Source organism: Sceloporus undulatus, chromosome 5 (assembly GCF_019175285.1).
Source record: "Sceloporus undulatus isolate JIND9_A2432 ecotype Alabama chromosome 5, SceUnd_v1.1, whole genome shotgun sequence".
Lineage (NCBI taxonomy): Eukaryota > Metazoa > Chordata > Lepidosauria > Squamata > Phrynosomatidae > Sceloporus > Sceloporus undulatus.
In genome coordinates this window covers 55,901,997-55,915,141 of record NC_056526.1, presented here as the reverse complement: position 1 = coordinate 55,915,141, position 13,145 = coordinate 55,901,997, and the positions used below count along the sequence as shown (strand labels likewise).

Here is a 13,145-nt window from a genome sequence, read left to right as displayed (position 1 = left end):
TTAGTGAAATTTTTGATTCTCTCTTTTTTTATCGGGCAAACCACTGTGCAATCACAAACTGTTTTTGACAATTTGTTCCAAAAATAGTTTGCTATGTATCAACAAGGGCTGCTGTTAAACAAAGAAGGCCAAACCCTTTCAAAAAAGGTTCCTTAAATCTTACTCAATACCCATGGTTCAGCAATCCTTCCTCTTTTTTTATCAAACTATTTACTATTGGAATTTACTATTTTACCAACTAAGTATGATTGAAAGTTCATTCTGTACATTGTAATCATGCTTTCTGGCCTAAACCTGGAACAGTATACCATATATACTCAACTATAAGTCGACCTCGGGTGTAAGTTGAGGGCAGGTTTTGGGGTCAAAATTATGGATTTTAATATGACCAGTGGATGTCGAGGATAAAACCTAGGGGCCTGTAACAAAGGACGTAAAGGACAAAGCAAAGGAAAATGATGCCAAATAACTTATACAATTCTGGCAGGCATAACTGTTTCTGCTTACTCTAAAAGGCTGAGTGGATGAGAGAGTAGAGGGGGATCAGTGCTTCTTTTAGGTGCTGCTGGGAAGGACTAAACCCCCACTTTTCACCACTCTACTAAAGTACAGTACTAATACTGACCTGTTGGTAAGTCAAGCAAGGATTTTGGGGCCAATTTTTGTACTAAATTGTTTAAATTTATACATCAATATATACAGTAAGTCTAATATGGATCAAGTTCTTGTATGTTTCTGTAAGGCTAAGTTCCTAAGTATAACCTTACCCCCAAATGACTCTGTTCAAGTTTTCGTTTTCCAATTTCTTTACTAGCCAATGCTTTTGCTCGAGCAAGCTCTTCTCCGTATTTTAATGCCAGCGCTTTCTTTGCTGTAACTCGTTGCTGTACTCTGTGGATCTAAAACATTTTAACATTTTTCAGAAAAATGATACACTGAACCAAACTGTGTAAGTATAGAAATAAACTGACAAAATAGCACTAAACATATCTAATAAGATCAGAAGACCCAGAAAGCTGCTATATAAACTTGACTATTTACACAGTAACAGAAGACAACTTACTTGTTCTTGAAGCTTCTTCAAAAACATCTTATTAGCATTTAATATTTTTTCTGTTGCTTGCAGCTGTTCATTAAGTTTAGCAATCTTGCATTCAGCAAGACGAACAGACTCTTTCTTCTTTGCCTCTTGCTGCAGGAGATGTTTCAGCACAGACTCATCCTTCATCAAAAGAAGTCTAACAGAACAGAATTAAGAAATAAAACTATATAAAATCAGAGCCATCATCAAAAACATTAGAAATCTAGGCATTTTGTTTTACTATCTGAGCAAAAGATTTCCAGAGTAAGACCATAAGGCTAACAAAAAAAGTGAAGGTATGTTGCAAAGAACAATTTTACTGCAAGTGCCAACACTTCAGCCTTAATTAGTATTTCAACTAATACCTGAATAAGTGGGTAGAGCTATAACTCCACCCATCCTTACAGGACATAAGCTGATATCTAACAAAAAGCTGACTTACTGAAAAGAGGGTATATAGTCAGATAACAAGCACAGTATGTGAGTCAGTTTGCTATTCAAGTGATGCATAATAATATTATGCTAATATTTAACAATATTTAGGGCAGATACATGAATAGCCTAGAAATGTCTAGAATGTTTAGCAAATAATACCTATGAATGTGAAGCTATGGCATGAGAAACCAACGGTAGTTTTTCAACTACTTTAAGTACCATATCTGAAATTAGGAAATGTGGCTATACACTGTATGCTTTGGAAGCTCCAGAAAAAATTCAGAAGAAAGCATATAAAAATAACAAATAGTTAAGACAGCAAGATGTTAAGAAATTCAGGTGAATTGGGTTAGCTGAGCTCAGCCAGAAGGAAATTATGAAGAACTTGTCAACAGGAATTATATGGGAGTAGTTTATTAAAAGCAAAGGACTATGAGAAGGATAATGGACAATCTCAAATAGGCAGAAGAAAACTAAAGGCTGGACTGCCCTTCCATACAAACATCTACTTAGGGTTAATATTACAGAAACTTACTTGTGTTTTTTGAGTTTTGCTTCTGCATCTGTAACTTGCTTTGTGACTATTGCTATCCTACCAATTCCATCAAGTTCAGCGTCTGAATTCCCTGGTGATGAACTTGCCTTCAAGGGTTCCGATATTATCAAACGCTGTTTCTCCCGGCTAAAATATTTTAAACACATTATTTTCCAAATATTCAACATTTTCAGGTTACATATACTTAGACAAAGGAAAAAGTAAATATACTTTCCTATGCTTAGCAAAAAAAAAAGAAAGAAAGAAAGAAAGAAAGGAAGGAAGAAAAAGAAACAAGTCTAATCTGTCTTGATCATCTTGAATCATTCCATATTGCAAAATAATTTAAAAATTAATTAAATTGCTAATTTTAAATAAAATTATCCAAAATAATTTTAAGGATTACCAAATCAGCCCCCAGATTGAGAGTTTTTAATCTTCAATTTATTTTTCCCCTGACAATAGCTGAAATGATTTTCTTGATTGTTACTGTATAAGACCAATATACCTGGCAATCTCTTCTTTCAAGAGTCTATATTCTATCTTTTTATCTTCTGGTAAGGCCTCAAGAGTTTTCACAGGGTTATTTTCTTTTTCTGACTGTAAAGGTCCTTTAGGTTTTGATGCCTGTAACCAAAAGAGCCAATACTATTAGACATAGGAGCTGTAGCAATGCCAATTAGGAAGTACAAATTGTTTCTAGATATAAGAATAAGCAAGATAGAGTTAGTTCTTCATACACCAAAACAGAGGCAAACAACATTTAACAACCCCTACCAAATGGACTTCTATAAGCTAACTAGGTAAGACAATTTTTACCCAACTATCACGAAACCTGAATACTGACAGAACCAGTAAACTGTCATAGAAAGACATCTGTAATAACAAGGATATTAAGATGCTTAATTTATTTTAATAGACTATCCTGTCAACATGACTTTGTCCTTGCCTCAAAGTCACATTCCTGTTTACTCATGTATTTGCATCTCCTACATGCATTTGTAGCAGTATGCAGGAGAACATGTACCCTACAGATGGGACCTTTGTGGTGATATCCAAGTTTCTTCCTCAAACAGATTAGAAGAGCAAGCAGAATACACACGTCCCTCTACATTTGCAGCTTTGACTATTCTTGGATTTTATTATGTTCTCTCTAGGAATCTCCAGGTCATCCAGAGCAACTCTATGGTCAACTTTAACCAGAAGTACTCAAGGACCTAGAGATTCCTAGAGAGAACACTCCACTAGTAATTTGTAGCTCCTCCAGCGCAATTCTATAGTCAATGTCAGGCAGATGTTAACGACAGAGTTGCACTAGAGGACCTAGAGATTCCTAGAGAGGTGTTCTCTTGGGTAAAAACATAGTGTTTTTGTTATTTGTGGTTTTTCCACATTCACTGGGGTCCTGTGTCCATAACCCCAGCAAATGTGGAGGGACGAGTGTACAAATGTTTTGAAGCAATACCACGTTGTAGAAAGATCTCTTAAAAGTCCACCTCCTAGGGAAGGCTTTGGCTACTGGCAAATGAATCAATTTATCACATATCTGATAAGATACTTCATAGGACTTTTCTTAGGTCCTATCAAGTGGCGATAGATGCAGCCAAAAAATCTTTCTACTCTGCATCTATCGCGTCTGTGAAATCTCGTCCAGCTGAGCTGTTCAAGGTGGTAAGGAGTTTAACACAACTGCCTCCCACCCAGAACCCTCTATTAGAGTCAACCATAGCTTACTGTAATGCTTTTAATGATTATTTCACAGATAATTATTTCCCTTCTCCTTTTGTTTCATGTCTTTTAGATTGTAAGCCTGAGGGCAGGGAACTGTCTGATTAAAAATAATAATTGTAAGCCGCCCTGAGAGCCATTAGGGCTGAAGGGCGGGGTATAAATACCCAAATAAATAAATAAAAAATAAAATCTCTCGGATAAGAGCTGATTTGGATGCCAACTTTAAGTCAGAAGCAATGAGAGAGGCATCCAACGCCTCCGCCATTACTGTTAGACTGGATCAATTTGAGTCGGTAAGTACTGAGGACGTGGACAAGCTCCTTAGTAGTCTGAAAAAAAACGACTTGCCCTCTTGACCCTTGCCCATCCTGGCTGGCTGTCCAGGGGGGTGATATAATCAAGCTGATGCTGAAAAATATAATCAATGCATCCTTCAGGGAGGGTACTCTGCCTTCTTGTCTTAAGGAGGCAGTGGTCAGACCACTCTTAAAAAAGCCCTCCCTGGACCCTCTGGATAGAAATAACTATAGGCCAGTCTCGTTGTTGCCATTCTTGAGCAAGGTGATCAAGAGGGCGGTCGCCAATCAACTACAGGCAGTCTTGGATGAAGCTGATTATCTGGACCCATTTCAAACCGGATTCAGGGCAGGATACGGAGTTGAGACGGCCTTGGTCGCCTTAGTTGATGATCTCCGTCTAGGTATCGACAGGGGAAGTGTGACCCTGCTGGTGCTCTTAGACCTCTCAGCGGCATTCGATACCATCGACCATAGTATCCTTCTGGAACGCCTGAGAGAGTTAGGTATCGGAGGCACTGTTCTACAGTGGTTCCGGTCCTACCTCTCAGGCAGATTCCAGATGGTGGCGCTAGGAGACAGTTGCTCTTCGAAAAGAGAGATAAAATTTGGTGTACCCCAGGGCGCAATATTGTCTCCTATGTTGTTTAACATTTACATGAAGCCGCTGGGAAAAATCATCCAGAGACATGGGGCAGGATGTTATCAGTACGCTGATGACACCCAAATATATTTCTCTATGTCTCAAAACTGATGCAGTGTCTTTAGATGGCATCTCTCCTCTGAATGCCTGTCTTGGGGCGGTAATGGACTGGATGAGGGAAAACCGACTCAAGCTGAATCCAGATAAGACGGAGGTACTTGTTATAGGAAACCCAAGCCCAGGTATGGAATTATGTCAGCCAGTTCTGGATGGGGTCACACTTCCCCTGAAAGACTCTGTCCGCAGCTTAGGGGTGCTCCTTGACTCGTCGCTTCACCTGACAGCTCAGGTAGATGCAACAGTCAGGAGCACTTGTTATCAGCTTCGGCTGATACGCCAGCTGCACCCCTTCCTGGAGCAGGGAGACCTTGAAACAGTTGTACATGCGCTGGTCACCTCTCGATTGGACTTCTGTAATGCGCTGTACATGGGGCTACCCTTGTGCCAAGTTCAGAAACTTCAACTTGTACAAAATATGGCAGCCAGGTTAATTACAGGTACTCATCGTACCGATCACATAACACCGGTTTTGAAATCCCTTCACTGGCTGCCAATTAGTTTCCGGGCAAGGTACAAGGTGTTGGTGATTACCTTCAAAGCCCTACATGGTTTGAGTCCAGAATACTTAAGAGATCGCCTACTTCCATACTGTCCGTCCCGCACTCTAAGGTCCTCGGGGAAGAATCTACTTCAGCCAATAAAATCTAGGCTAACTTCAGTCACCCAAAGGGCCTTTTCCATCACAGCTCCAAAGCTATGGAATGACCTGCCGAAGGAGATCCACGACATTTCTACTCTTACAGCCCTTAAGAAGGCTCTTAAGACGGATCTCTTCCGGCAGGCCTTCCCTAACTAATTCTACTCCCCATTTACTGTGACTTATGTCACTCTGTCCACCAATTCTTCTCTTAAATTTAATAAGAATTAAATTAAAATTAATTAAAATAAAATCCTTGCCTCAAGAAGAAGAGCCCTCCCTTCATGACATCATCATCAGACCTGGGAGGGAATGAAAAAGAGAGGCCCAACTTCCATCAGGCCTAACTGTGAATGTTCTCACTTCGCTCTCTTTAATTTTATTGTATTTTATTTATTTATTGTATTTTATTTTATTATCTTTATTTTTACTGTTGTAACCCGCCTGGATTCCTTGTGATTGGGCGGGCTATAAATAAATAAATTATTATTATTATTATTATTATTATTATTATTATTATTATTATTATTATTATTATTATTATTAAAGCAGGGCAGAGATTGCTGTGGCTGTTGTGTGTGTATCACTTAGAAACATAATGTCATGTTGCAGCAGCAGTACTCCAATACTCCTTGAGAACCCTTAAGACTAGTAAAATGTGTTTTAAATACTCTAATGCAACAACTAATTATCACCCTGATAAGCTGTGATCCTCACAAAAATACAAGCCATCCCAACACTGAGGCAATGAATGAACCAAATTTCTTCTTCTTCTTCTTCTTCTTCTGCATTATCACTCCACATTGACTCACAGATACTTTCAATGTTACTTCTTCAGTAGGTAACACAATCTTTTCTCTGACTGGCACTGCTCAATCTCCAGAAGCCTGTCTGACCTGACAACTCCCAGATTGGACAACTGATTCTTCAATAGCTAGGTAGACTAGATCATATAACACAGCAGTCATTAAACTGTCTTGCATCATGCACAATATAAGCTCATAAGCATCTGTCCCAGATTCCATTCAGTGCAACTTTAGATATTTTTTTTCTTTCAGCATCCAGATCTCAGCGTTTCTCAATGTCTTACAAAGAACAGTCTGCCTTCAAATCTAGACAAGACTGTGCCCCAATGCTGACAGCTTTACAGGTTGTCAACTGTGGACAAAGGGGCTTCCACTGTAGACCTCTTCTGAAGATGGCAAGGACTACAAGGATAATTTTTTCACCTCCCAGTCATTGGTCTGCTCAAATGATCTTTGGCTCATACTTCCAATGAGATTTCTGGGTTTTTACAGGGATGAATGTGTCTATGGCTCCAGTCTTCTTTAAAGAAGTGTATATTCCTTGTGTTGTGCTCAAGTTTACCTCCCAAGCAATGGTGACATATTCTGTCTATAGTGGAACTATTTTGCGCCAGGCACAAAACAGTGATATGCATTTTCTTGATGGTTCTCATCTAAGAAAGGAATCTAACATTATTAAGATACAAGCTGACCTATATCCTCCCTGTTTTAAAAGGTATGTCTCGGAATCACCAGGGATTTCATAAATTACTGAAGTTAGCCTGAAAGAATACAGTAACGGAACTGCTATTTCACATGGGCACAGTGTAATAATTTGCACTAGCTGGGCAGAATGATGTCTTATCTAAGGATATCTACTGAGGCTAGAAATCTATCTTCTAATTAATTCTGCTGAACAATGAGAGGATACCTGAACTTTCTTTTCAAAAACATGGATAGAGGGTGTCTTCACCCTCCTTTCCTCACCAATTCTGCTGCTAAGGAAAACCATATGGTAAATATGTAAAGAACTGAGAGTAACACATTACCAATGGAGCAGGTGCTGCAGGGAATCAAGGAATCAGTGTGGTGAAGTGATTTAAGCATTGGGCTATGACTCTGGAGACCAGAATTTGGATCTCCGCTCAGGCATATAAACCCGCTGGGTGACCCTGGGCAAGTCAATGTCAGCCTCTCAGAGGAAGGCAAAGGCAAATCCCCTCTGAACAAATCATACCAAGAAAATTCTGTGATAGGTTCACCTCAGAGTTGCCGTACGTCAGAAATGACTTGAACGTATACAACAACTTTTTCCTGGGCCTAGGACTGCAGTAAATACAGGACTGTTCCTGTATATCTTTTCTAGTTTTAGGTTTTAATCATACTGAACAGGCCAAGAACTCCGTAACTAGCTGTGAATCCCTCTCAACACATTTTAAAACTCTTAAAAGATGTCTATCCCAAATCAAATGCCTTCTAGTGTATAGTAAATTGACAGTCTGCTTCTCAGCCATCTGAAAAGACTGAACGTAGGAAAACTCCACTACCTGGTGCAATAGCCCTACGTCCCTACATGTTGGAAGAAGCCTATGAGAACAAAAGAATGAGGCACATACTAGTACACTTCTCCTACTCTCAGGTGCAGTGGAAGAACTCATTTTGTCCTTCACTGCAACATCAATGGAAGACATAAAAGTTTATTCCCTAGGAATGAAAGAATGATTAAATTTAAATCCAAAATATTACTGGGTTTCCCCATAGCTTACAAGGATCAATACTACCCAAGTGTAGATCTCTCAAGTATTGGATAGATCAGTCAATACTACTGTAGCTAAAAGACAGATTGGCCTAGCATAGGAATAGCCAATCATGAGCCAGAGAGTGTCAGCCAATGAGATGCCAGCCGGGAAAGGTTGAAAATTCCATTTTCACAGTTGGAATTTCAGTTAGGGCTCTGCTGAGTCCGCGTGAAGGAGAGAGTTTAAATGTTCCAGAGGGGAACTGAGGTTATAGCCAGAGTTGAGGGCTTATAACCTAATAGATACTCCAGGTTAGGGAGTTATCTTGTGAAAATAACCTGTGGGTTATATTTTGCCTGAGTGACCAGATAGGGAAACTAAGCAAGAGAAAAGGGCAGGGTGAATGTCCTTGAGAACTGTGTAAAGAGTTGACTGATTTGCAACAAAGTGCCATCTAAGAAATACAAGTGCCTGAACAATTGTTTATATTAAAGCTATCCAAGTAACATCTGTTTAAATTACCTGTTTAATAAAGTTCAGAGTTTACTTCAATAAAAGCTTATCTACAATTTAAATTTACAACCAGGTTACCACCATCCCTACACAGTAGGTTAAAACCAGTTTGTTTGTTTTTAAAAAAGGGTCAGCTCAAGTTTGGGGACCCACTGTCACATAAGTAATTCTTTTGTTGGCAATTTAAAGAGAGGGTGCGTCACAACTACTTCAACTACTGACCTACTAAAGATTTATCTTGGGCTACTCTGGCCAAAGGAAACTTTTATTAATAATTAGATAGCATATAGAATGTATTCAAGAATGTATTGAAGTCATTCCAACTTATGGCAACCCTAAGGTTGTTTTTTTTGGCAGTTTTATTGGCAAGTTTCTTCAGAGGGGGGTTGCCATTGCCATCTTCTGAGGTTGAGAGTGTAATTTGCCCAGGGTCACCCAATGGGTATAGAATTGATACCTTAGCAAAAATGGAACTGACTGGCTATCAAAGTGCACAGGCTCATGTATTAGATGTCCAATGGTCCCTCTAAACAATTAGTGGCCTTGTGTAGTATGCTCAGCGTTTGTTTGGGAGCCTATTCACATGAAAGGAAGGACAGAAACAGAAGTATCCATCATAGAAAATTTTAGATTTTTCAAGTTGTCTGGGTTGTAACAAGTTTTTATTCAGACAATCTTATTCTTGTTTAGCAGTTTTGATGAAATTCTAGCAAGTGGACAAATACAGCGTATCAATTTAGAAACCGATAGTTGTACTCTTGAGTCTGGGTCTTAGAGCATGCCTGTCATTTTCTTCTACTTCACCAAGAAAAATAGCAGGCGGGGAGAGAACAAGCCTATAATATACTGACATGGATTTTCTTCAGTAAATGCATGGTGAGAAAGTGTGACCAGTATCCAAAGGGATATTTCCTCTTGCAGAAACTGTTTCTCTCCTTTTTACAGGCCCACTCCCCAGCTCTAAAAATCTGCTCTGAAAAACGGGGAAACCACTCAAGAGCAGACCACCAGCACAGTCAAGGGCTGCAAAGGGCAGTTATGTTTCTCATACTACTATCCGTCATAGACAGCTGGACATAGACATATCCCTGCTGGTTCTGCTGGCCCTCTCAGCCACTTTTGATATAACTGACATTGGTGTCTTTCTGGACCACCTCTCTGGAATGGGACATGGCAACACTATTCAATAGTGCTCCAATCCATCTTGGTGTGAATTTAGAAAATGGTGATCATGCTTGGGAGGATCCAGTTTTGCCTCCCATGCTGTTTAATGTATGCATGTTTAGAATTTAGGTTTTGGGTATCACAAGTGTATCAATGACAAACAACTCTCTCCATCTAATTGCTAACCAATGTCTGCTATCAATAATGAACTGGATGGTGGTGACAAATTTAAGCTTAAATCAGACATTACTGAGGTACTCCTCAGCTAAAAGGCAGATCTGGGAACAGGAAATCTTGTCTGCAACATGGAATATACTCCAGCATTCAACCCTAGGCCAGGATGCCCAGGTTATTTAACTGGCCAGAGGTGCATTTGCACAGTGAAAACTAGTGTTCCATTCATTTCTAGAGATGTCAGATCTGGCTATGATGACATACACCTTGAATACATCCTTTCTGGATTACTGGAACACACTCTACACAAAGCTGCCTTTAGAAACAGTTCAGAAATTTGAATGGGTCTAAAATGATGCAGCCAGATTGATGATAAGACTGGTAACAGGAAACAGACAACTCCACTGTCACAACACCTTCACTACCTACCCGTCCCTTTCTGAGCACAATTCAAAGTGCTGGTTGCAATCCATAATGCCATTTATTACTGGGGTCCAGGCTGCATCTTTAAATCAAAGTTAAACAATAGGTTTACTTTGTTATAGATAATTAGGAAGAACAAATGTCTAGCTGGCAAAGCAATATTTTTTTAAAAAAGAAGTGTCATGGAAGTGAGAAGAAATTGTTGAAAAAGAACTTTAGACTTCTACATTTTCAGCTGGCACACAGGGAATAACCTCTTTATATAGATTGTTCCTTCATGCCATACAGAGAATGAAATGTTTTCTATTTTTTTGAAGAGGTTTGTCGCTTACACACTTGCAAACAATACTTACCTCCACAGTTCTTCTAGCTTCTTTGATCATTGACTCTAGGCCACCGAATACACTCGTGGTACAGTTAGGTTGCTCTGTATCTGACTCACTGTCATCTGAGTCATTCAGTGTAACCACAACAGATTTGTGCTTTGGAAGCTACAGAAACATAATATGAATAATTTTGACTATACATCCAATGCAACATCCATTTTATGTCATCTTGTAACTGAACACCAAGTTCAATGCAAAATATAGTGGGTCCTTGGTATCTGCGAGTTTGATATCCACAGATTTGAGCAACCACGGATTGAAATGAAGAAATTTTTTAACCTGCAATAGCCAAGCTGAGAAGCAGCCCCAGGAAGCCTGAAGCAAGATTCAGGCAAGCCAATAACTCCCTCCCCCATGGAAGTCAATCCCACCAAAAAGCCATAGTCAAACCTCTTCCTCATTCTCTTTCCCAACCTCACACCACAAAGCTGCTGTCAAAATGTAAACCCCTATCTCACTCCATTTTCTACTGTCTCACAAGGAAACCTCTCCCAGAATTTAAACTCCTGCTTTGTCACAAGGAAGCCTCTGCCAGAATTTACACTCCTGCCTCACCCTGTTTCCCACCTTCACACAAGGAAGCCTGTGACAGAATTTGAACCCCTTTCACTCAAATTCACCTCTTTGACACACTCCTTTTGCTGTCCCTCCGTGAGGTGCATGGGTGGCAAAGAGGTTTAAAATCTGGCAGAGGCTTTGTGATGGGAAAGTTGAGAAGATGGGAAACAAAGTCAGGAAAGAGTTTAAGTTCTGGCACAGCCTTCATGGTGGGAAGGTGGAAAACAATGCAAGAAGAATGTTTTCCTGGTGCTGAGACATTTTCGCCCAGGTATTTTATTTAATACTGACTAGAGCATCTACAGTTTTCAGTATCCATGGACGGTGGTGTGGTGGTGGTGGTCTGGAACCAACCCCCAGAGAATACCAAGGGCCGAATGTACAATCACATTTCTTTTTAAATTTTTCATAGGTTTAATCTATTAGTTCTGTTCAAATCACTGATTTCTCTACTCCCTAAACTAACACTTCCCCATATTTTCAGAAATTACTATTGTCCAAGTTGTTAACCTTCTAGTCAAATAATAAAATTAAAGAAACCCCAAATCTCTACACTGACAGATAGAGTGGAATATTGTTCTTTAAGAACAGAAATTTCACTGTCTTGTTAAAAAGAGAAGACCCAATCTAACCTAGCATCAGTACATGACTGAGAAAATTATTGCATCTACCCAGAATACATACCATTTTTGCTTTGGCAATATTTACATCAAATGTTTGCAAATGAAACTATTTAAAAGTTGTTTTATTACCGTGATCACTGTTCGGGGAGGTCTTGGTATTCTAATAATCTTGGTGTTCTTTACACGAGGTTGACACACTGTATTAATACTGACTGCTGAAAGATTGCTTCTTGACAGAGATTTAGAATTATTGGGAAATGGTGGTGATGGTGGACCACTGTTACTTGAATTCTCCTAATTAAAAAAAATATTATGTTATGGATCAAGTGTGTGCATGTGCACACATACATGCGCTTTCAATTTTCCTGTCAATTTATTGTGACCCCATAGATTTCACAGGGTTGTCTTAAGCAAGAAATAGTAAAAGGTGGTTTTGCCAGTTCCTTCCTCTGATATATACCCTACAGCACAGGGTATTCATTGGTGACTCCCATCCAAGTATTACCTGAACTGATGCTGCTTAGGATTAGACAGGATTGGAGCCTTTTGGGTATTTAAGCACACTGTAACAAAGTAGCTTACTATATTCAAGCTAAGGTTGGGTATTCAAACCCACTAATATTGCAAATAAGTATACATTTTGTACGAATATACTTTGAGTGAGAGACCACACAGGCCATGCAAAGTTAGGGGCCTTATGAAACTGTAATGACTACAGATCCCACTGAACTTGGAAATTGCTACTATAAGACTGCAATCAAGTCACTGCTCAGATTCCATAAATTTGAAATGTCTTAACTCTGAAGCTATTTGTTCAGTTCAGAGTGAATTTATCCCTCAAATATGAAAGCTATAAGCTTAACTGAAAAGAAAAACAAATGGACTTGGGGATTACCCACTCCCTTCATCTTACTAACTTCTCGCCTTTCCAAACTTAAGAAACTCAACATAACACACATTGGGTGCACTGTCATCTAGTAGCTATACTCAGAAGTTAGTCAATACCTCTGGTTTGAAAGATCTCTTGTTTGCAAGAGATTTTAGGAGCTCTTCTCTTAGTAGCATTTCTTCTTCCTCTTCTTCATCTGCAAATGGAGGCTTTGGTGGCTGTTCAGGTTCTTCGGGTGGAAGAGGAGGAAGGGGTGGCAAAGGCTCTGGAGAAACACTAGAAATGTCTTCCATATACAACTGGCTAATTGGTGGCAGAGTCTAAAACACATTTAAAGGTGGGAGGGGAGGAGTTCTTAGTTCTAATTCACTATTTGGCTTTCCCAAGCAGCATGTAAAGCACACAAGATAAAA

The 13,145-nt window shown here is 39.4% G+C and overlaps 1 protein-coding gene across 3 annotated transcripts in view; it reads right to left on the bottom strand.

Annotated features, from left to right (window-relative positions):
* ZFC3H1 (zinc finger C3H1-type containing) overlaps window positions 1–13,145 on the bottom strand; it is a 57,411-nt gene that overhangs the window by 32,319 nt on the left and 11,947 nt on the right. For all 3 annotated transcript variants that reach the window (XM_042468009.1, XM_042468011.1, XM_042468010.1), the window contains exons 8-14: window positions 12,849–13,052; window positions 11,973–12,137; window positions 10,630–10,767; window positions 2,560–2,678; window positions 2,052–2,198; window positions 1,064–1,238; window positions 768–899 (exon numbers count right to left, since the gene is read on the bottom strand). In XM_042468009.1, coding sequence (XP_042323943.1) covers window positions 768–899; window positions 1,064–1,238; window positions 2,052–2,198; window positions 2,560–2,678; window positions 10,630–10,767; window positions 11,973–12,137; window positions 12,849–13,052 — 1,080 coding nt within the window. The remainder of the gene's footprint in view (window positions 1–767; window positions 900–1,063; window positions 1,239–2,051; window positions 2,199–2,559; window positions 2,679–10,629; window positions 10,768–11,972; window positions 12,138–12,848; window positions 13,053–13,145) is intronic.